Source organism: Strix aluco, chromosome 18 (assembly GCF_031877795.1).
Source record: "Strix aluco isolate bStrAlu1 chromosome 18, bStrAlu1.hap1, whole genome shotgun sequence".
Taxonomy (NCBI): domain Eukaryota; kingdom Metazoa; phylum Chordata; class Aves; order Strigiformes; family Strigidae; genus Strix; species Strix aluco.
In genome coordinates, this window is record NC_133948.1 from 10,760,415 (window position 1) to 10,780,802 (window position 20,388).

At 55.2% G+C, this 20,388-nt stretch overlaps 2 protein-coding genes across 6 annotated transcripts in view; both read left to right on the top strand.

Annotated features, from left to right (window-relative positions):
* The window catches only part of DGCR2 (DiGeorge syndrome critical region gene 2), a 50,358-nt gene extending 43,342 nt beyond the window's left edge, over positions 1–7,016 (top strand). For all 4 annotated transcript variants that reach the window (XM_074844670.1, XM_074844671.1, XM_074844672.1 and 1 more), the window contains 3 exons: positions 73–225; positions 911–1,147; positions 1,935–7,016. In XM_074844670.1, the coding sequence (XP_074700771.1) occupies positions 73–225; positions 911–1,147; positions 1,935–2,176 (632 nt within the window). In that variant the 3' untranslated portion in view covers positions 2,177–7,016. The remainder of the gene's footprint in view (positions 1–72; positions 226–910; positions 1,148–1,934) is intronic.
* A 2,529-nt stretch (positions 7,017–9,545) lies between these two features.
* Positions 9,546–19,848, top strand: LOC141931828 (carbonic anhydrase 15-like). 2 transcript variants are annotated; one of them, XM_074844447.1, is made up of 10 exons: positions 9,546–9,881; positions 9,990–11,458; positions 12,370–12,594; positions 14,324–14,359; positions 16,642–16,812; positions 17,017–17,177; positions 17,890–17,982; positions 18,293–18,359; positions 18,566–18,732; positions 19,351–19,848. In XM_074844447.1, exons 3-10 carry the CDS (start codon positions 12,528–12,530, stop codon positions 19,567–19,569), a joined length of 981 nt encoding a protein of 326 aa, XP_074700548.1. In that variant the 5' UTR covers positions 9,546–9,881; positions 9,990–11,458; positions 12,370–12,527; the 3' UTR covers positions 19,570–19,848. The 2 variants fall into 2 exon arrangements, with proteins under 2 accessions (XP_074700548.1, XP_074700547.1); XM_074844446.1 differs by lacking the exon at positions 9,546–9,881 and having other exon boundaries at positions 9,961–11,458.
* The last annotated feature ends 540 nt before the right edge of the window (positions 19,849–20,388 follow it).

Below are 20,388 nucleotides of genomic sequence, written 5' to 3' on the forward strand. Positions count from 1 at the left end.
GACAGAAGAACGTCAAGAAAAATGAGTTTTGAACAAAAGTAACAGGCTTCTTTTATATGCTTTATGTAACAGATGGCAACAGTTTGTTTGACTCGATGGCTGGTGGAATGCGTCTGATCGTTAGCTGCATTTCCTCCTTCCTCATCCTCTCTCTGCTGCTTTTCATGGTCCACCGGTTACGCCAGAGGCGGAGAGAGCGCATAGAGTCTTTGATTGGAGCAAATTGTAAGTACCTTGTATCTGTAATGAGTCTTGATCTAAGTAGTGTATGTGCTTAAGAGTAAAGAGAGCAGAAGAAATACAAATCTATGGAAAACATGAGCGAAAGTCTGGTTATAAATTCTAGTCAGTACTGTACTCAAACGTAGCTCTGCGCTGGCTGCCTGAACTGGTTGTGATTTGTACAAGTTTTGGTTCTCTGAACCGCTCCACATTCAAAGTAAAAACTTTTATGTCAACACTTACCTTGTGCCTCGTGCTTATTATTGACGCATTGATGTACATAAAGGTCAGAAATGTCACAGTCCTGCTTGACTGTGCCTGTAGGTGTGTGTCATAGTAGGTTCTTCAAACCTGAACTTTTTTAGCCAATAGTGGAAAAATAATTTTTTGTTTGTATGTGGTCCAAATCTGTAATATCTTCTATGTATGAATAATCTCCTTAGTTTGAAGAGGTTAGGTTCAAATTTAGATGTGATGCAGGACAAACAGGCTTTGGAGCAGGTGGGCCTGGGTATTACTGTGTAACTGCAGTAAGTTGACTTGTATAGGTTATGTAGACTTTTTTAGGTCTTTGGGAGACATGAGTTCCTTGGGTGTGAAAAGTGGAAAAAGGTGTTGAGATCTGCCTTAAATTGAAGAAGAAAGCATGGGATAAAGTCACTTACTACTTTTTCTTCTCTTGAAATAGTGCACCATTTTAACTTGGGCCGCAGGATGCCTGGTTTTGATTATGGTCCCGATGGTTTTGGAACTGGCCTTACTCCACTGCATCTTTCAGATGATGGGGAAGGTGGGGCATTTCATTTCCATGATCCACCTCCACCCTATACTGCTTACAAGTATCCAGATATTCAACATCCAGATGACCCACCTCCTCCTTATGAGGCTTCTGTCAATCCAGACAGCATCCTTTGTTCCACTCCAGGTACGCAGGCAATAACTTCTCTCTTCTTCCTCTTTTTCATTTTGGCTAGAGGGTAGATTTTTTTTTTAAAAAAAAACTATAATCATGTGTTTTAGTGATTGTGACAGGAAAATATATTTCACAGTAAAATCTCCTATTTCTACGTTGGAAAAGTCTTTTGTTAAAAATGTATCATTAAGCTTGCTTTTTCTCAAAGGTTCTTTGGATACCCTGAATTACAAGTTATACTGCAAGCAGTTTAACTCTTAGACCTTACCTATTTTCAAGCCTTGCCTTGGATGGGTTACCTGGCTATCTAGTTTCCACTGTGCTGGTACCTTTTCTGGTCTTTTGGAGACAGGTCTATAGAGATTGGTATTAAAAAGTAGAACAAATTTCAAGTACAAGAGATTTTGAATAAAATATATCCAGCGTCTTCTCTCCTCCCCACTTCCCCCACCTACACCCCCCAAAAATTGACCAAAAATACCACTTTCTAATGATTCATCCAGTGCTCTTCAGTTTTGCAGCTGTGATATTCACATACTGTAGAAATCATTCCAGTTTGGGATTTTATAGCAGCATATCTTGCAAGATAAGTGAGCCTGATTAGTGCAAATATCTTATTTATATATTGAAGTTTTATTTTTGCCGCATAGTTTTCCTCTTTTGCGGTGTCATCTCCTTGTGCACTAATGCAAAACCAGGAAAAACTCAGAGCTTCCAGAAATGCAGATAGTAAATCTACTTGGGAATGTGAAATGATACACTTCATGTTCTGATTCTGCTTGTTTTTTGTCCTTTGCAGATGGAGTTCTTTCTCAGACTGTGCAAAGCAGTCCTCCATCACTAGGAAACTGTGATGTATCCCCGCAGCTTACAGAGGGATCGCTTCCTCCCTCAGTTGGTCCTTCTCCAGTGGAGCTGGAAGACTCTGCTGACAGCAGCACCTTTCTTGTCCCTCCTGACACACCACTAAATGAAAACACACCGGCAGAAACTCTTACGGGCAGCCGTCACAGCCACTGTTCTCTCAATACCATTGTATAAAGGAGTAAAAAGCCGACTGCCAGTCAGAAATAGTTTTAGCAACTGTTTGCACAGACAAACACTAATCCGTGGTTTGAACTTCAGAAGGAATCTCCACTTTGTTTTCTGAACACTGCTTTTATGTTCTAGATTAGAATTGTGCCTCTCGTTTTTTGGCTGTTGTTATTCATTCACTAATTGGTTTGTCCTGTAAATATGGATTGTATAACTGCTCTTTTTTTCCATTGGCTGTGGAAAAGAGTGCAGAGAATTCCTTTGACTTCTAAGGAGGTGAAAAGTATGGGTAGTTTTTTTGGGGTTTTTTGGTTTTTTTTTTGTTTTCCCTTAACCTGAGAGGAAACAGAATCTACATCAGAAAAAAGCTGCTTGGATTTGGCTGGATACCACTGGACCCAGGGAACAGACGATGGAAAAGGAGGGTGGGGGCGGTCACTGTTCAGTCACTTGCTTTCTCTCTTGCTTCAGTGCTACACTTGGAAAAGGCAGAGAAGATGGAACTGCAGGGGAAGGGGCTGGGGGCCTGTTTTACAGAGCGGGAACACTGAGGAGCTAAAACACATGCCACCAAGTAAGAGTTACACAGTATAAAACATTTGTATGTCTTGATCTGCCTTGCTGTTTCAGAACACCGTAGGGACTGGAGGATGTATGACCTACGCAATCTATGACTAGTGGGTACTAAGAAAACTGGGATTTGCAATTGCAATTATTTGTTGTTGGTAGCTACAAAATCTCGTATTGTCGGGTAAACTTCTGGCCCATAAAGAAAACTGGGTCTGTGTAATGCTTGGGTCCCTTCGGTAGAATCCTCATATGTGTGAGGTAGTACTTTAGGGAAGAGACGGGGAGCAATTAACTTTGATGCAGTCTGATTTCACTATATGAAGCCCCTGTTTGTTATAATCCCATAAGGAAGATTGAGGTATTTTTCTTTGTAGTTTAACTCCTTTACGGTGAACAGTTGCACAAGACTGGCCTGGATAAAAGACCCTTGTTCTTGCTTTTCTTATTGCATGCTATATTTAGCATGTTAAGTGTGTTTCCTCCCCTCCATTTTGCTTCTTTACAGTTCTACAAATATAATTTTAAAAGTGATCAACATGCACTGTAAGTGATGTTTAATTCTAATTGGACACTTGTTCCTTATCCAAGTCCCATAAATTGCCAACCCTATTCTAGACATTTCCCCTGTGCCCCCCAAACCATTTATCCAGGTCCCACGAGGGGTTATAATGAGGTTGGTGTACTTAATAAATCAGTTTCTTTCAGTCTGATGTGTCCTCTTAAATTTCCCCCCTCAGATTGAACTCTTTAATTTACAGATGGCAAAAAGATTCCTTCACCCCCCCAACTAAACCTAAAGTCAAGCACTGTTGGTTTTGGTAATGAGTGCAAAATACTCTTTACGGGTGACTTTAAGTTTGATTTCAGTGTATACATAATTTACCCTTTCCCCCCATCCTCCTCTTGCCTCTGCTTCTCCTTGACTTACTGTAGCAGTCAGCAGACGAGATGAATTATAAGGAATTTGTAAAGAATGCCCCTTGTGGATGTTCTCCTGTTACCTTATGAAGGGTACAAGCCTAGAGGGACAGGAAGAAAACACTGCATGAGGGTGTGTATGTGAACTATTTTTCTAGTAATGATGAGGAATCATACTTGTATGACAAATCCTAACCCACTGTTGTGGTTTCCCAGTGCAGCTGACTCTTTCCCCGTTGAATATGCTGCTACTTTCTATTCTGTGTCTTGCCTATAGGCTTATACTGTACTTGGGGATGGGTCTTGACAATTCAACTCCTTTTGCACAGAAAACTGTGAGATTCATTACTGGGATCATACCTGGTGTCTTGACATTCAGACACTTGCTAACAATCTTGAATCCATCGCAGAGCGTGAATCACAGTTCTGGGGTGCGCTGCTGGCACGCGAGTGGGAGGAAGCACTGTTAGGAGGCCTCTCCAGCTGGAGCCGTACCACCGCCCGCGTCCTGCTCTCTGGTTTGACTGGCTCTAACAGCAGTGGTACGAAACGAGAGGAGCAATTCTCCGCCCTGTGGGATCTCTTACCGTCTCCTCCTCTGAGTTCAAGTCCTGGTCTAATGAAGTGGATGGATAGCAGTAGTCAGAACCATGCGTACAAATTATTGAGCATTTCTGAAGTATGAAAATAAAGCGGGTTTTGTGCATTTTTGAGCACATTCATACGTTTTATACATTGTATGTACTGATTTTTCTTTAGTTTTATAGGTACGAATGTGTGTGTGCGTGTGTGTGTTTCTGGGTGGCGATATATATATATACATACTGTAGACGGTAACCTTTGTGCTGTGTCCAGCTAGGTGAAGCTAAGCACTGGGATATAAACTAGGCTCTTAGGGTTAATACTTCTCTCAAGCTGGCTACACTCTGTTGTAGGACAGGCTGTGATAGTGTACACTTAAGTAGGATGCAAAGTCTATGCTACTACAATCTGTTCCTGAAAAATATTTTGTTAGCAGTGCAAAGTAGAAAACTTCCAATTTCTTTTGAAGCCAGATGGAATATTTGTTCTTTGTAGTATCCTAGCGCAATAACAAAAGGCCTTTTGGCTTGGTTTAGTCTCTGAAGCTGTGTTTTGTGGCTGAGGTGAACAGATACCTTACCTCACACTTCTCCTAACACTGCGGGAATCTGTTCGATATTTTTTTATTTTACTGTCAGTTCTGTGGTGAATTTTATTTGAAAATAAGCTCTGTTACAACTGGCAACTTCATGGTGGCTCCTGGTTGTAGCAATTCCAAATGGAAGCTTCTTTGTAGAAGCCTCGGTGTGATATTTTCCCCATTGCTTCTGAGCCTTTCCCACTTGTGTATTGGCACGGAGGCTGCTATTTTCTCTCTTTTTCCCCTATCCTTCTTCATCTTAACTGTAAACAAGGGAAATTTTGCCTTGAACAGAGCAGCTCACTAAGTACAGCTTGTTTACCTCTCAGTGAGCTTCTAATTTGGCAATAAAATTGTCATTTTTTTCCCTTTTAATGTAGCTTTTTCACATTGAGTACTTTCTCTTGGAGTAAGAGCCTTTGTAGCAGAAAACATCACAACTACTCAGACCTCTGGACCAACTGAGGAAGAGTTGTTTTCTTGACAGCAGTTGACTCCTCAGCAAACCTTCCTTGCCCTTGGCAAGGTAACTGGTAAGCAGTTTGTCCTGAGCACCAATTACAGAGGGTTGATGCTTACCTGAGGAAGACCTTTCTGTTTTGATGGCCATTCAGTTGATGAGATCTTTGGAGTTATTTTGTACGTGGATTCCCCCCCCCCATTTACTCCTCTGGATATTTTTCTTAACTACTGACACATCCCAAATACCCCTGCAGCCCCAGCGGGGGAGATGACATTACCACATCATTCCCAGCAGCATTTCTCTTAGGATGTCTTTGACTGCAGTCGCTGTGAAGTCACAGCGCTCAGTTCTGCGCAGGGCTCACGCCTCCTGTCGTGGCCTCGGACAGAACCGCTCCTCAGATTCTCGATGCCCCGTCCTTATGACGTACTGTGGTGCCATGTTGAGGTCTCTGCTGTTCCTTCAAGAACAGCCCTAGGTATTCACTTCTGTCGGTGTTACCGGTGATACCTGTACACAGTCTCACAGCAGCCTCTAATTTCTTTATTAGGTGAGTTGTAGAGTAATGTTAGAAGGACGGTGGGTTTCATTCTGTGCTAGAAGATCAGAACTGTCATTCAGATGTACAGCTTGTCTGCGTAATGTTCGCTCTTGTCTAGTCTTGAGCCTCAGACTATTCCTTTACCCATCCACGCCAAGACACTGATCTAGAAGAAGAATGAAGTAGGTGGAAAACTTTTTCTGAAGGCTTCGTCTTACAGTCAGCGGGTGCTCTGCCTCCACAGGTGTCGTGGGGTGATGGCCTGTTCATGCACCTCTCAAGTTTCACTTAAGAAGAAAATGTTTTTGTGATCAGTAATTATTACTGTTTTTTTTCCCATCTAATGTTAAATTAATTTGAAGCTGTTTTTAAAGATGTTTCTTGTCTTTCAGGTGTGGCTTTTCAGTGGCAAAGCGCTGACGTCGTAATATTGCCTCATACAATCCATAACACGTGTCTCCTTTTTTCAGTTACTGAAACATCTTTTTTTCTCCCTAGCTAAGGAACATGCAATATACAGAAATTTCTTTTAAATTTCCCTTGCAGGTTGGGAGCTGGACGCTAAAATTAGAGCAGATGAGTGTAGAGGAGGCAAATCAAAGTTCATGCATTTTGCTTCTGACGTTCCCCAGTTGCAAATGAAATATATGTTTCTTTGGAATAGATGCTTTTGGTGGTAAAGATTTGCTTCCCCTAACAACAGTCTGCATTACCTGCCTGCTACGGTACGACATAGCTTTAATTTTCCAGTATTGTGCACCTTGAATGTTGAGTGGGTTGGAGTTGATGCCAGTGGAGATGCTGCACTTGCAGGCTGCGTGCGGGGCCGTGCTGCGCCGTACCCCGAGCGTCGGGCTGGTGGATGCCTGGGAAGGGAGGCTGCGAGAGAGAATGAGACATTGCTTTTTACCTTCTCCTGGAAAATAATTTTAGCCAACGCTGCATTTGCAGGCTTCTCCTGTGTAGTTGGTTTGTGACTGGACTTAACTGTGGCAGTGTATAAAAGATTTTGATATTCTGTGAAATACCATGTAGAATTTAAATTTGATACTATAATAATTCAGTCCCTGTGACACTGTTTTTTTGTTTTAACTTCTTTATTTGGGGTTGGCACTAATCTTCCTTTTTTTCTCAAGATGCTGTGAGAAACATTTCATCCAAATGCCAAATAAATTGTGTTCTGTAAGAGAAATGGCCTGTTCCAATGTCTCCTGATTTCTGCATCAGTGTGGTTCCTTGGCATTGCGAAGGAAGGTCTTGTTAAATTACGCTTCTGAGCTGTGATCTTGCAAAAAGATCAATAGATGCGTTTAACTTCAAGCAGGGAGGCTGCTGAAGACTCTTTGTGTACAAATACCAGTGGAATTTACCTATATTAGTGTAATTTTAAGAAAGTCTTGGCTGTGTACCCAAGAAGGTAAAGTGCAGCCTAGTCCCGCTGTCCTCTCCAGACCTGTGGGCAGAGGCTGAGTCCCTGGGCAGGAGGTGCAGGTGGTTGTGCTGGGTGGGACGGGGACCCTCAAGCCCCCCAGCTCCTGGCGAGGGGCGGCAGGGCTCTGGGGAATGAACCAAGTCAGTCGGAGTGTTGATGTGGCATTGGAGGGGGACGGTGTTAGCAGCGGGGATGCTGGTGGGAAGGTCTGGCAAGAGGTCTGGCTCTCCTGACCTCTTCAGCTGTTCCGAAATTCAGGCTCCAAACTTTTAATCAAATTCCTGGAGGAAGGTTTTGGGTACTTCACCCTTCCCTCTGCTGTGTTTTACACTCCCTGCGTGGTATTGGGGGCTGGAGAGGGGGCCCTGGGGTGACCTTGGGTGCCTGGCAGGAGAAGCCTTGGCCGAGAGCCGTGTTTTGGGGTGTGCGGGGGGTTTCCCGTCTGGCACCCGGACCCGTCTGTCTTGCGGGGAGATGTACAGCAGATGGCGTTTGTGCTCGAACCACCCCGAGCTGCTTTACATCACTGGCAATGGCAATTCCCCTTGGAGCTGGGGGAAATGAAATGAGCCGGGGTGTGCAGGGGGAGAGGCAGCTCTCCTGCCCCAGGCCCCTTGGCCTGCAGCAAGCAGGGAGGTGGTGCTGCCTCTCCTGAAAGAGCCTGGAACTCAATGATTTAATAAAGCTGGCTGATAGTGGGGAATATTCCCACAAAAGAATTTTGCTGGATAAATAAGCCTCTCCAAACAGTTGTGCTGGTTTGGTAATGCAGGATCACAGCTGGAGTTGGCAGGCTGGTGGGTCACGGGAGGGGGCAGTACCATGCCTCAGTCAAACAGTCCCATCTCTTCTGTCCCAGCGAGGTGTGTTCAGCATCGCTGCTGGGTGCTGCTGTGGAAGTTACTTGTCCTGTCGTACCTACTCATAGCAACACAGCTGGAGACTCCAAGCGTTAGTGTGGTCAGCATGCTGGTCAAGGGATGGGTCCCTTGAGAGTGGGAAAAGCTGTGCTGCTGGCACCTACCCCTGCCTCTTCTGGAGCAGTTGGGGCAGTGGGTGTAGTGCACGGGGCCCCTCACCCCTGTCCTGGTGACAGCTGCCTGGGTGGCCTACAGTACAAGTCCTGGAATCGGATTTTCCAGAGCCGTGCAGAGTCAAATTCACTTTACCTGGGGGAAGTAGTTAAATTAAAAATTGGCCTCGTGATCACAGCCTGCCATGAGAGGGACTGGTTTTAGGTGCAGGGAAAGAGTGGCAGCTCCTTTTCACACAGTGCAGTCCTGGCCCTGGTGATGCCTGCCCACACTCTGAGTTGGGAGCTCAGGTCCTAGAAACATTCACTGCTTTTTTGTGAGCTGCTGGGCTCGCAGTGTTTGCTGTGAGTGCTGCAGAACAAGTCCCCGCAGCATTGCTGGGCTGTCCCTGTGCCCTGCTCGTGGCCGCAGCATGCGCTCATTGCTGAATGCCATCCAGCGTGCAGTGTCATTGTCACCGCGGGTGCCGTGGAGGGCTCCGCTCTCCCTTTCCTGTGCCCACAGAGGGCAGCTGCCACCGCAGCCGCGTCCATCGCTGCTGGACCTGGACCAGTGCAGCTCCCAGATCCCAGAGCTTCATCTCTGCTCCGGGCCGTGAGATGCTGGTTCAGCCGTGGGCGATGGGACACAGCCCTTCCTTTGCTACTGGTCTCAGGGGGACAAACGCGTCTCTGTAGCAGCTGCCTGATGTCATGAGTGTTTGGAGGGACTCAGTCTGGCAGGGACCCCGTTGATGCTGCAAGACCCTGTGCAGATACAACTTGCCCTTCCCTCCTGCCCTCTTGTTGCCTGGGGGAGGGGCGATGTTGTGGCTGCTGGGAGACACCAGGAGTGCCTGGAGCAGAGCTGCTCACTGCTGTTCCCTGGGGACACACGTGTGCGGGGGGGGATGCTGTGGCAGGGGCATTGCTGGGCAGCCTTCTGCTGTAAGCTCCTACCAGCTTAAAATGCATTTTCCTGGGAAGGTAATTAGCAGCTGCACATGTCTGGAGTGCTCAGCCCCTGGGAGAGTGCTGGGAACTTGAGGGCGTGGGTCAGATGTGTAAGGGCCATGTGCTGGCAGTGACCCTGGGGTACCAGGCTCTGGGGGGGGGAGATGTCACTGACCCTGGCAGCGGGAGCATGGGATGAATGGAGGAGCTGTACAGCGGCGGGTGGCCAGTGTGCATCTGCTGGCCACAGTGCCTCCTTTGTGCCGGCAGCGCACTCCTGCTGTGCTCCCTGCCCTGCTCCTGGATTTCTGCTGGGGCTAGCAGCAGCTTGTTACGGAGATCGAGGATCTTCATGGAAAATCAGAAGTGGCTGGAGTATTTATTGCCTGTGAACTTCACCTCCCCACTGAGCTTGCTTCTCTGGATGCCCGCAACCCTTCCTGCACCCATCCCTGGGTGATGCGACCCACACTCCGGCAGCTCAAGTCTGTCTTGTCGCTGTCCCCGTCAGCTCAGGTCCCTGGCTGGGCTCCCAGGCGGCAGCACAGGATTTACCTCCAGGAGCTGTTCTTGGCATCTCCGCTGCATGACAGTGCACGTGGTGGGGGTTCCCAGCAGGGTGGCACTGTGCCCACGACGGATCGATGGCTGCAGCTTAAGTAACTATTTTTATTTTTCAGCAGTATTTTTTCCCCTATCATGGCTCTTGCCCTTGGTGCTGTGACTACGCGTGTCTGCAGGGACCTCACCTGGCTCTGTGATGGCAGGATGATGGACGTGGTCTCTCCCTACGAGGACAGCACAGAGCTGCAGGATCGGCTGTGAGCTCACCACCACCACCGTGGCAGCAAGAGACTGGCAAGTACAGAGCGGCTCTTTCAAGGTTTGATCTGGTTCCTATAGAAACTGGAGGGTGCTCCTGCCTGGCGCTGGTGCCAGCAGTCGGCGGTGCGCCCCGGCGAGCAGGGCAGCCAGGGATGGGCAGGCGTGGGGTACGGCACAGCGCCTCAGTGCTGCCGCTGCCTTTCCACGTGCCTTGCAGCTCCCTCTGCTTCCTTGCTCTGCTCCTGCCCCTCGGTGGGGCCATGCTCTGTATCCCCCTCCAGCTGTGCAGGACTCTCCGGACCCCACGGAGCCCTGGGCTGGACGTGCCGCTCCTTGTCTGGCAGGGCCCTTTGTGGGACAAGGGACTCGTTCCCACCGCATGCTGGGTCGCTTGCTGCAGCATGGTGGTGCTGGTGTTCCCAGCCACATGGTTTCTGTGGTGACACTTCTGCTCTTGCCCTCCTTGCCAAAAATCACCACTGGAAAAGCCTGAAAACCTAAAAGGCTATCCTGGGGGATATCTCTGCCCTGGTCAACGCCCTGGGGGGGAACAGCCCAGGGGCAGTGGGTCCCATCAGCTCCTGAGCCCCGAGGGTCTGGACTTCTCCTCCACTGCCTGGCACTTCAGGCCATCCCGCTGCCACCAGGTGGAGGTGCTTGTGCCACTTGGTGGGCTCATGTCTCCAAGGGAGGTCTCGGTCTTCCCTGGGTGCCAGAGCAGCCTCTCTCCTTCCTGGTGGCAATCGGCGCAGGCTGCGGACCTGGTGAGACCCTCCACCTTGCCTGCCCACCCTTTGCGGCTTGCTCCGGAAGGATGATCCCAGCCTTCTGCAAACTACCTCATCCCTGGAGCAGGGGCCAAGCATCAACCATGGCGCAGATCCAGAGCAGCTCGGGGGAGCCCTGTGCTGCCGCCCTCCTCTGCACCTCATGCCCATGCCCAAAGACGCAGCTCGGTGCTGCCCAGGCACCTGCCTGGGTCTGGCTCTGCCTGGGGGGACACGAAGGTGCCCTAAAGAGCCCCCACCAAGGACGAGCCCCACGGGGTGTGCTGTCCCCTTGTAGCACATGGCAGCCAAGCAGCTTTGCTGAGCCGGAGCCCATCCCCGGCCAAGCCGGCAGCAGGAGGCTTCTTCCCGCTGCCCTCATGCTGCTGCCGGGTTTGTTCATCCTGGCAGCGACTCGGCAGCGCTCCTGGCCAGGGCCAAGTGCCGGCGAGAGGAGCTGCAGGCTGGGCCCCATGGCCTCCTTTCCACTGCTGCCTGAAGATGGCAGGGATATTTTAGGAGAATGTGACAACACTATGCTCCTGTGTTTTCACCCCCTTCCTACCTGCCCGCTGCGAGAGAGTAGCTCTGCTGGCAAGATACTGGCTCCTGTGGGACCTGCCTGGACGGCTGCAATGAGGATGGTGAGTGCTGCCTCCATGGTGAGGAGCTCAACAGCCGTGTGCACCAGCCCGGGATGCCTGCGCTGGGCTCCTGTGCTGCCCAGGTGGGTGCTGAGGCCCGTGCCCTGGTGCTGTCCCCCTGCCCTGGCTGTGCAGCGCTGCGTGGCTCTGAGCCTGAGTTGCCACAGTGCAGCCTCATGCTGGCTGGAGGGGAAAGGGCCAAATCCTGCCCCACCAGTGTGCTGCTCCTCGGTGACCCCGGGAACTGAGGGTCCCCCATAGCGGGGCTGCAGAGGCCACCTGTGCCCTGAGGATGGGGTGCTGTGAGTTGCCCCAGGAGGGGCCTCTGTTTGCAGGGATGAGCAGGGCTCGGCCGTGGCTCCCCGTGGCACTGCCTACCCCTCATCAGGGCCGCAGCCGCAGCCACCACTCTCCCGCTGTGGGGGATGCAGGACCTGCTGCTGGCTGGGGGGTTGCCAAAGTTGGGGGGGAAGGTTGTCCCGTGGCATCTGCCTGCAAAGTGTGGGAAGGGGATGGGGCAGAGTGGGTGCCTCCAGCCCCTTCTGACTACTGACAGCCCCCCTGAAGCCCGTCTGTGGCCCCACGGCACCGTGCGGGGGGTGAGATGGGGCACAGCAGGGATGCAGCCGAACCCCTGCTTTGGGGTTGGAGAGCAGGATGGTACCGGGGGGCTACCCCCCTCACCCCTCGGAGTGGGCTGGGCCATGTGCTGCACCCCCAGGCTTTGCCAGCCCCCTGCTCCCCTGCCTTGTCCCTGCTGCCTGCCCTTGGGCTGGCATCCCAGGCAGGGGCCTGGCACGGCGCATGGGGCTGGCTGGGGGCCGGGCCGCTCCCCCCCCCCCCCCCCCCCCCCGCTCCCTCCTAGCAGCCGAGGAGTTAAATACCCAGCCCTTGTGATGAATATTTAACAGCAGAGCACAGGCTGGAGCGGAGGATTTCTCCGGGCTGCCTGGGCGCTGGCAGCGCTGCCTCCCGCCCCAGCCCCGCCGCCTGCCCGGGCGCACTGCGGAGGAGGACGGGGCGTCGCGGCGGGGCCGCCCGCCCGCTGCTGCCCGTCCCTGCCACCAGCATGGGGACGCAGGGGCTGGGGATAACTTTTCTGACTTTGCCTCTCGTCGTACGAGCAGCCGCGGGAGGTGAGATGCGCTGCCTGCCCGCCCCCCTCCCGGGGTGTCTGGGGTGGCCGGAGGGGACGGCGGGTCCCTTCGGTGGGAGAGGATGAGGGGGTGCGGGGTGTGGGGCTGGGGTGCGCCTGTGCCAGCCCTGTTTCTTCCTTTCCTTTTCCCACATGCTGGGGGAGTGATGCAGGGCCGGGGGGCTGGGGGCAGCTGCACTAGTAGGGCTGGAGACAGGGACTGGGGGATCTGGTCTGGCCCAGGAGCCATCTCCAGCCCTTCCACTATCCTCCTGCCCTCCCACCATCCTCCTCCCCACTGGTGGATGTCCCCACTGTGCCGCCAGGCTCGGGGAGGTCTCAGCCCGCCTGGGGCTACCTGACCTGGCAGGAGGTGTCTAGGCCAGGGTCCCCTTGGTGTAATTTGGGTCTTGGGCTTCAGCCCACCCACCCCACAGACCTGCACCACTGGGAGACACCAATGAGGATGAAACCTCTGGGCAAACTGGCACTGCTGTCCCAGGACCGAGGTGCTGGGGTGCTCACCTGTGTTTGGGCCAGGCTTGGCTCCTGCCAGAGGATGCTCGAGGTCGGGCGAGGTCTGGTGGGTGCGGATCCAAGGGTCTCCCAGGAGCTTGGCCTCCCCCTGGGCAGGGAGGAAAGCTTGAGGTCCCTGCCCTGGGGAGACTCTGAGTCCTGCACCGTCCTGCTCCCGGCTCTCCTCTGGGGCTGGTGTCTCCTGTACCGCCGTAGCGAGGATTGGGGTGCGGTGCTGCAGGCTGGGGCGATGAGCAGCACAGGTGGAGGCAGGCAGGGCTGCCTTCGTCCTGCTGGTCCGAGCAGTTGTGGCTGCCACGAGAGCATGGCTCAGCTTGCCTGCAGCCGGCCCCATTGGCACGTCCCCTCGGCCAGCAGTGGGGACCTTTTGTGTAGGCTGGCCCCAAGCAGCACCGGGTTGCTCTGTGCCTCCTGCTGGGAGCAGGACAGGGAGCTGAGGAGGGAAGGGGTGTGCTCCCTGGCTCCCATTGCAGAACCGGTGGCCCTGGGTGGATGTGCAGACAGCAGGAGCAGGGCTCCAGCTTCCTCGGCATCTCCTTGGCATCCCCGCGTCTGCTGCACTGGCACCCGGCATCGAGTGCGTGGTCCCGCAGCCGCCCCGAGCGCAGGCAGCAGCGCTGGTGGGAGTTCGGCAGCTCTGGCTGAGGTGGCCCTGAGTGATGGGGCTGAGTGACGGGGTGAGCCGTTGTCCCCGCAGCGTGGGCAGAGGCCTGCCCACTGCCACCCCCTGCCTGCTGCAGCCCCCAGCAACCGCCTTCTGCTGCCAGCCCACCCGCGGGGAACTGCAGAAAGCACCAGGGGAGGGCTGCAGCAGCCCCCCCTCGGTTCCTCGCTCACCCAGGGCTGCTGGGGGGCAGGTGAGGTGTCTGGTGTGGGGCGAGGGTCTGCCTTGACTCCCCAGGGTGGGTAAGGAGGGGATGGCCCCACAGCAGCTGGGGAAGGAGCCCTACGAGCAGGGAGCTTTGGTCGCCTTGGAGCAGAGCAGAGTGATGCCGAGGGAGGTTTCCCTGCGGAGCGGCCGGGGGAGGTAGGGAGGGTGCGAAAACACCAGTGCCAAGAATAACCGGGATGAACACAAGTGCCGGCGGGACCCTGGCTGCGATGAGGGGTGCCCTCACCATCGGGGGGGAAGGGTCTGGGAGTGGGTGCCTGTTTCTACCATCACCTGACCTGAGCTCTCCTCTCTCCCACAGGGCAGTGGTGTTACGACTCACAGGACCCCAAATGTGGTGAGTGGCGCCATGTGTGGGGTGGGGGGTATCGGGACTGTGTGGGGCTCAGACCCCTGTGTCCCCTGCACCCTGGGCAGCATCAGCGAGGCCACAGTGGGGAGCGTGGCTTGGAAAAGGGCAAATCCACCCACACCACTCCAAGGTGGGAATGGTTAGAGGAGCTTCACTTTCAGATGTGCTGGTGTAGAGACTGGAGACAAATGCCTGAGCCCCTTGGAGCAGCTCAGTCCCCGTCCCCCACCCCAGCCAGGTCTGGGTGTTCCCGGGGCAGCACCAGCCTCTCCCCTTTCACCTCAAGCATATTAAATCCCAGATTTAAAACATGCCATTAGCAATCCCAGCGAGGCGCAGGCATCGAGGGGGCTGTGTGGTGCAGGGACCCGGCTGGAGGAGGGACAGCTCCATTTGGGCAGGCAGCAAGCCCTGCCTGCCTGCGCTGGGGACGGGAAGCATGGCTGGGGGCACTTTGTCTCAAGGCATGTAAATAGCTTGTAAAAGGTTAATTAAGGATCAACGAGCATTTAATCAGCTGTTACGGCCCAACTGTTTTATAGCTCTTGGGTTTACATGCCCCGTGCCCAGCTGCCGTGGCACATCGGCTGTGGCCGGAGAGCGTGAATTGCTGGGCTCCACTTATCCCTGCCGGACCAGTGCTTGGTGTTACCATCAATTTAACGTCATCAGGCCGGCGGCGAGGGCATATTTCAGCAGGGGAGCAAGGCCGGTGGGAAGCGGCTTGGGCAGCGTGGAGCCGGCCATGTGCCCACAGCAGGGCTGCAGGGAACGGTACCTTAATGAAGGCACTGGGTAATTTGTGGGGCCACCTGGTAGCATCATGCCAGGGAGCTGGTGAGGCAGCGGCACGACCAGGCTGTGACTCCCAGGGTTTCCAGGCAAAAAGCTGCCTGGAGTAATGAGACGAGAAGGGAAGGAGATAGGGCTGAGCCCAGGGGGCCAGGAGGTGGGGGTGAGCGTGTGTTTGTGGTTTTGTCTGCCCAAGAGGAAGGTTGGTAAATGCAAGAACTGAACCATGGGGCGCTGCTGGGGGAACGGCACCCCCAGACCCTGGTTGTAGGGGATATGGGGGGTGACAGTGTGTGGGTCAGCCAAAAGCTGCCCGACCATAGTGTGTGCCAGAGCAGAGCCAGCGGTGCCCATGGAGGGATGCCCTGAGCTCCCGGGACTGGGGGTGCCCCAGGTGGGCAGTGCTGGAGACGTCGGGGGAGCTCCCTTTCACCAGACGGGACTGCAGCCCAGCTGCTGGCAGTGCCCAGGGCTGACACCTCCACCCTGAGCACCTGCAGCTCGGGCTGGCCCGGGGCCACCAGGCGAAGGAGCGGGATGTCACAGCAGCCACACTGGAGCAGTGACCAGCAGGATGGCCAGCTACATCCCACAGCTGTGGACCACAATGAGTGTTGTAAAAAGAGATGGTGCTAGGCTGATGAGGGCAGCGAGCCACACATAGGGGGTGTGTGGTCTGGCCATGGTGGCAGCTGTGGGGACCTCTGCTCACAGCTCCCAGGCAGCATTGTGGGTTGGCAGCGGGTCCAGCCGGCTGCCAGCGTTGCCGCATCCTCGCCCAACTCCTGCCACGGTGACCCCCCACCCTGGGAGCTGCCGACGGGTGCTGTGTGGTCACGCTGGATTCCATGTGGGGTTTGCCCCAGGGTGAGCCGCGTGGCCAGGATGCACTGTCACCTGCCGTGACTGGACAAAACCAGCTTGGGTAGGCTAAAATATGGTAAAACCCAAACCATGTGTTCTGTGAATGGGCCTTATGTCCTTCACCCCTCCTCCTCAGCAGCTCCTGTCCATCCTTCCCTTGCAGACGCTCTATGGGGTAGTTTGCTCCTTTTGTTTAGAGCAACCCCCTGCCCAGCCCTGCCGTGAGCCCCAGCCTGGGGGTCGTGGGGGGGACGACAGCTGGCGCAGCCCCACAGTGAGGGTTTGCTTGCAGGGACGGGCAGAAGGGGCTGGGAGAAAAGCCTGCCCTTCACCAGTGGCAACGAGGAGGGATGGACACTGCTGCCAGGCTAAATATAGCCCCCAGCCCCTGAGGAAATCCTGATGAATTATGGATGAGGCTGCACTAAATCCCTGCTCATCAATAGAGAGAAAAGTTGGCTGGGCAGGAGGGCAGCTCCTGCGGGATGCAGGCGAGCACGGCAGGGCTGGCAGGGACAGCAGGGCTGGCTGGGGACCCAGCCACCCCTGGTCTGGTGTCCCCCCTGGGGGTGGCAGTGGCTGCCCGTGGTTCCCCTGCTCTTCCTCTGCAGGCCCCAGCCACTGGAAGGAGCTGAAAGCCACGTGCGGCGGCGACAAGCAGTCCCCTGTGAACATCGACAGGCGCCGGCTACAGCGGGACAGTGGCCTTGGAGACATCCTCTTCGAGGGCTATGATCAGGCCCCCCCTGGCACGTGGAGGCTGGCAAATGACGGGCACACGGGTGGGTGCTGTAGCCGGGCACCCTCCTCTGCCCCGGCTCACTGGGCACCATCCTGGCTGGGGCTTGGCTCTGCCACCACTCCTGGGTCTTGGGCTGGCTCCTGCCCCGTGGGTTTGTGTTAGTGCTACGAAGGAGCCTGGGGAGGACAAGCCCAGGTGTGCCAGGGCTGTCCCCCATCCTTACCCCGTCCCGCTGCCCTTGCAGTGATGCTGAGCCTGGCAAGCGAGTCGGCCTCTGAGCACATCACCATCAGCGGTGGGGGCCTCCCCGGCAGGTACCGCGCGCTGCAGCTCCACTTCCACTGGGGCAGCCCAGTCAGGAACGGCTCTGAGCACACCCTTGACGGGCACCAGCTCCCCATGGAGGTAGGTGAGAAAAAGCACCCATTGTGCTCTCTGGGTGGCCCAAGTCCTTGGTGTGACAGAAAGGTGTGATGCTGGTGCGTCCCAAGGCTGCCATGCAGTGGGGGGACCGGGCTCTGTGGCGCTGCACTGACGGGTTCAGCCGTTCTCCCTGTGACCACAGCCTTGCACTGATGGTGGGATAAAGGACAGCTGCTGCACAGGGTACCTGGGTGGTTAACAAGCAGCTGACATGAGACTCAAGGCTTTTCTTTACTATGCGTGGGCCAAGCTGCCTCATTGGAGGCACTCAGTGGGGTTTGGAGGGCTCTGCACCCCACCGGGACTGCACGCTGGGTCAGTGAATGCAAGCAAGAGCGTGTAGGAGCATGCTGTGCCAAGAGCGTCAGGATCCTTCTGGAGTCTGTGCCTCTAAAATATTAATTGTCTGCCAAAGGAGAGTAAAATTTATGTATTGCGGCTGGTGAGCACTCTGGGACTGCTGGCCCCCCTTCCCCACCCCCTTCAAAGGATGCTCGCTTCATTGGGGTGCTCTGATCCTCTGAGGGGCCGCCCTGCAGAAGCGCCCATGGGACTGGGAGGGCTTTTCTTGGGGGTGGTTGGCTCAGTGTCTGACTGTCCCAGGCTGGCCGAGGAGATCTGTGGGTGAGATCCCTGCTGCCAGTGGTTGGCCAGGGGTGGTTGCCCACGCTTGGTCCCTCCGTGCTTTCCCCAGCTGCACATCGTCCACATCAATGTCAAGTACCGGACGCTGGCAGAGGCCAAGGGGCATCCCAACGGGCTGGCTGTCCTCGGCTTCTTCTTCCAGGTGGGTCTGCAGGGGCTCACGGTGCTGGTGGGAGGGGACCCCGCAGGGACAGGCTGCTCACAGTGTGGCTGGGGAAGCATTGTACGGCTGCCCTGAGGGAGTGGGAAGGGGCAGGAGGTGCTGGGGAACCTCAGTGGTGAAAGGTGCCGTGCCCCCCCCACTGGCTTTGTGCAAAGGGGGTGCCAGCTGGGAGCTCGCCCACCCCCTCTGCGGTGACGTGGGGCTGGGGCAGGCTCTGCCTGTGGGTGCTCGGTGGTGCTGGATCACCCAGCTCTGCCTTGCACCAGCCGCTTACTCTCCCCCTGTGCAGGTCTCTGAAACCCCGAACACCAACTACAACACCATCGTGGCAGGACTGAGGAATGTCTCCCACACTGGTGAGTCGCCTCCTGGTTGGGGCAGGGGTGGAAAGGGGAGAGACCCCAGTGAGGGGGGGCAGGGGTGCGCCCTGGCGGGTGGGGTGGGGGGGGACCTGCTGGTCCGTGGAGCTGTATGGCTGAAGGGAAACTGATGGGGGTGGCCCTGCTGTCCCCACCATGTCCCCGGCACGGGACAGGCTGAGTGCCCGTGTCTCTCCCCGCAGGGGACGCTGTGGATTTGGCTTCCACCTTCCGCCTGAGCACCCTGCTGCCACGCGCCGGCCGGCTCTCGGGGTACTACCGCTACCAGGGCTCCCTCACCACCCCTGACTGCAGCGAGGTCGTCGTCTGGACCGTCTTTGAGGAGCCGGTGGAGATCGGCCGGGAGCAGGTACTGACATGCAGAGCCCCACTCTCCAGCACCCAAAACCCCTGGGTGGCCCCTCTCCTTGACCTTCCTGACCTGTAAGCAAGAGCACAGGGAAAGTCATCTCTGTAATAATGCTCCTGGCAACCTGGCAATTAATTTTATGAGGGGTAAGTAATGGAGCTATGGCCAGTGAAGAGAAATCCCATTTGTAGCGCTCTCTCACCCAGCCCCTGCAAATGGGAGCAAACCCATTGGAGCCTGGAAGAGGCTCCAAGATGGATGGATGGATGGATGGATGGATGGATGTTCTCTGCTGCCCAAGCATCTTAGTAGACATATTTCCTTGGGGGTGTCATGGGCCAGCTACTCTTTAAGTGCTCAGCACAGCCAGTGAAACATGATTAGCTCCTTTAAAACTCAAGAGCTGATCCTTGCAAGGCCCTGGCTTGTGTACTTACCCTCCAGGTCTGGTTTCAGGAGAGCGGTGAGGGGTGTCAGGAGGACACCCGTCAGCATGGGGCCATGCTGTGGGCTCTGTGCCATCAGCTGTGGGGCAGCACAAAAGGGGGCTCACAAGTGGGTGGGGGCTCGGGCTGCCCAGCGAAGCAGCTGCCCACCCCTGCCTCTCCCCCTGCGCAGCTGCAGGCGTTCGTCAGCACCCTCCACTTCCCTGCCGCCGGCCCCGTGCTCCTAAAAATGACTAACAACTTCCGCCCGCCGCAGCCCCTCCGCAGCCGGAAGGTCTTCGCCTCCAGGGCGGCCACGGCCAGCGGCGGGTCCCCGTGCGGGGGCCGCTGCCAGCTCCTCTCCCCCCTGCTCCTGCTAGCCCTGCTTGGCCCCTTCTCACCAACCCTGTAGAGTCTGGCCCAGCCTTTCAACAGTCTCCACACGAGCATCGCCCTGCTGCAATGGTGATGGGAAGGCAACACATCTGGTTCATGGGTAAATGGGAAAAAAAATTTTAAAAAAAGCACGTCGAGACCTCAGCTGGGTGAAGATTTTGCATACCTGGATCTCTGCAGAGGTGAATCTCTGCAAGCCCGGAGCCTCCCTTGCAATGCCCCTGTAACCAGGTGGTGGGGGCCACCAGGAGGGGATGCTGGAGGGGCTGGAATAAAGCCGAGGTCCTCGCTGGTGGCTGCGGGTTGCTGCCTCTTTGGGTCTGTGTCCCTTCGGCGTTGCTGGGGCAGGGTGCTTGGCACGGGGGTGCGGGCTTAGTGGGGAGGGAGCTGGGGGACGGTGTCTGGGTGGCACTCGGAGATACTGGCCCTGCGCATGGCTGCGCAGGCGGGTATGAGACTCTCCCCCTCCTCCCTGTGCAATAAATTCCCAGGGCCAAATCCTGACCCTGCATGTGGCTCAGGGTCCTTGCAGCCCCTGTGCTTGCAGACGCTGCCCTGTTGCTTTCCCCAGGGTTGGGGCTGGCTGATGGAGGGATGGGGCTGTCCCTGGGGATGCAGCTCCCCTCAGTGCCCTGGGGCAGGATGCAGGGAACCGATGGCTCTTTCCACGGAGCTAATTTTATGCTGGCAGAAATAGCTGCAGCTGCTGGCGCTACTTCTGTGCTGCCTGGCAAGGTGGGGGCAGAGCCAGGGCCCAGGCGAATGGAGTGGTTCATAATTAATGTGCTGAAGCTCCAGGCGTGTTCCTGTCTCCCCCTGAATTATGGGTGCAAGA

Bases quoted from the DNA above. Each gene is read 5' to 3' on its own strand.
- LOC141931828 (XM_074844447.1), top strand. From the start codon at position 12,528: ATGGGGACGCAGGGGCTGGGGATAACTTTTCTGACTTTGCCTCTCGTC. The intron at 17,983-18,292 runs GTGGGTCTGCAG...CCCCCTGTGCAG, and splicing joins TCCTCGGCTTCTTCTTCCAG to GTCTCTGAAACCCCGAACAC. The intron at 18,360-18,565 runs GTGAGTCGCCTC...CTCTCCCCGCAG, and splicing joins GAGGAATGTCTCCCACACTG to GGGACGCTGTGGATTTGGCT.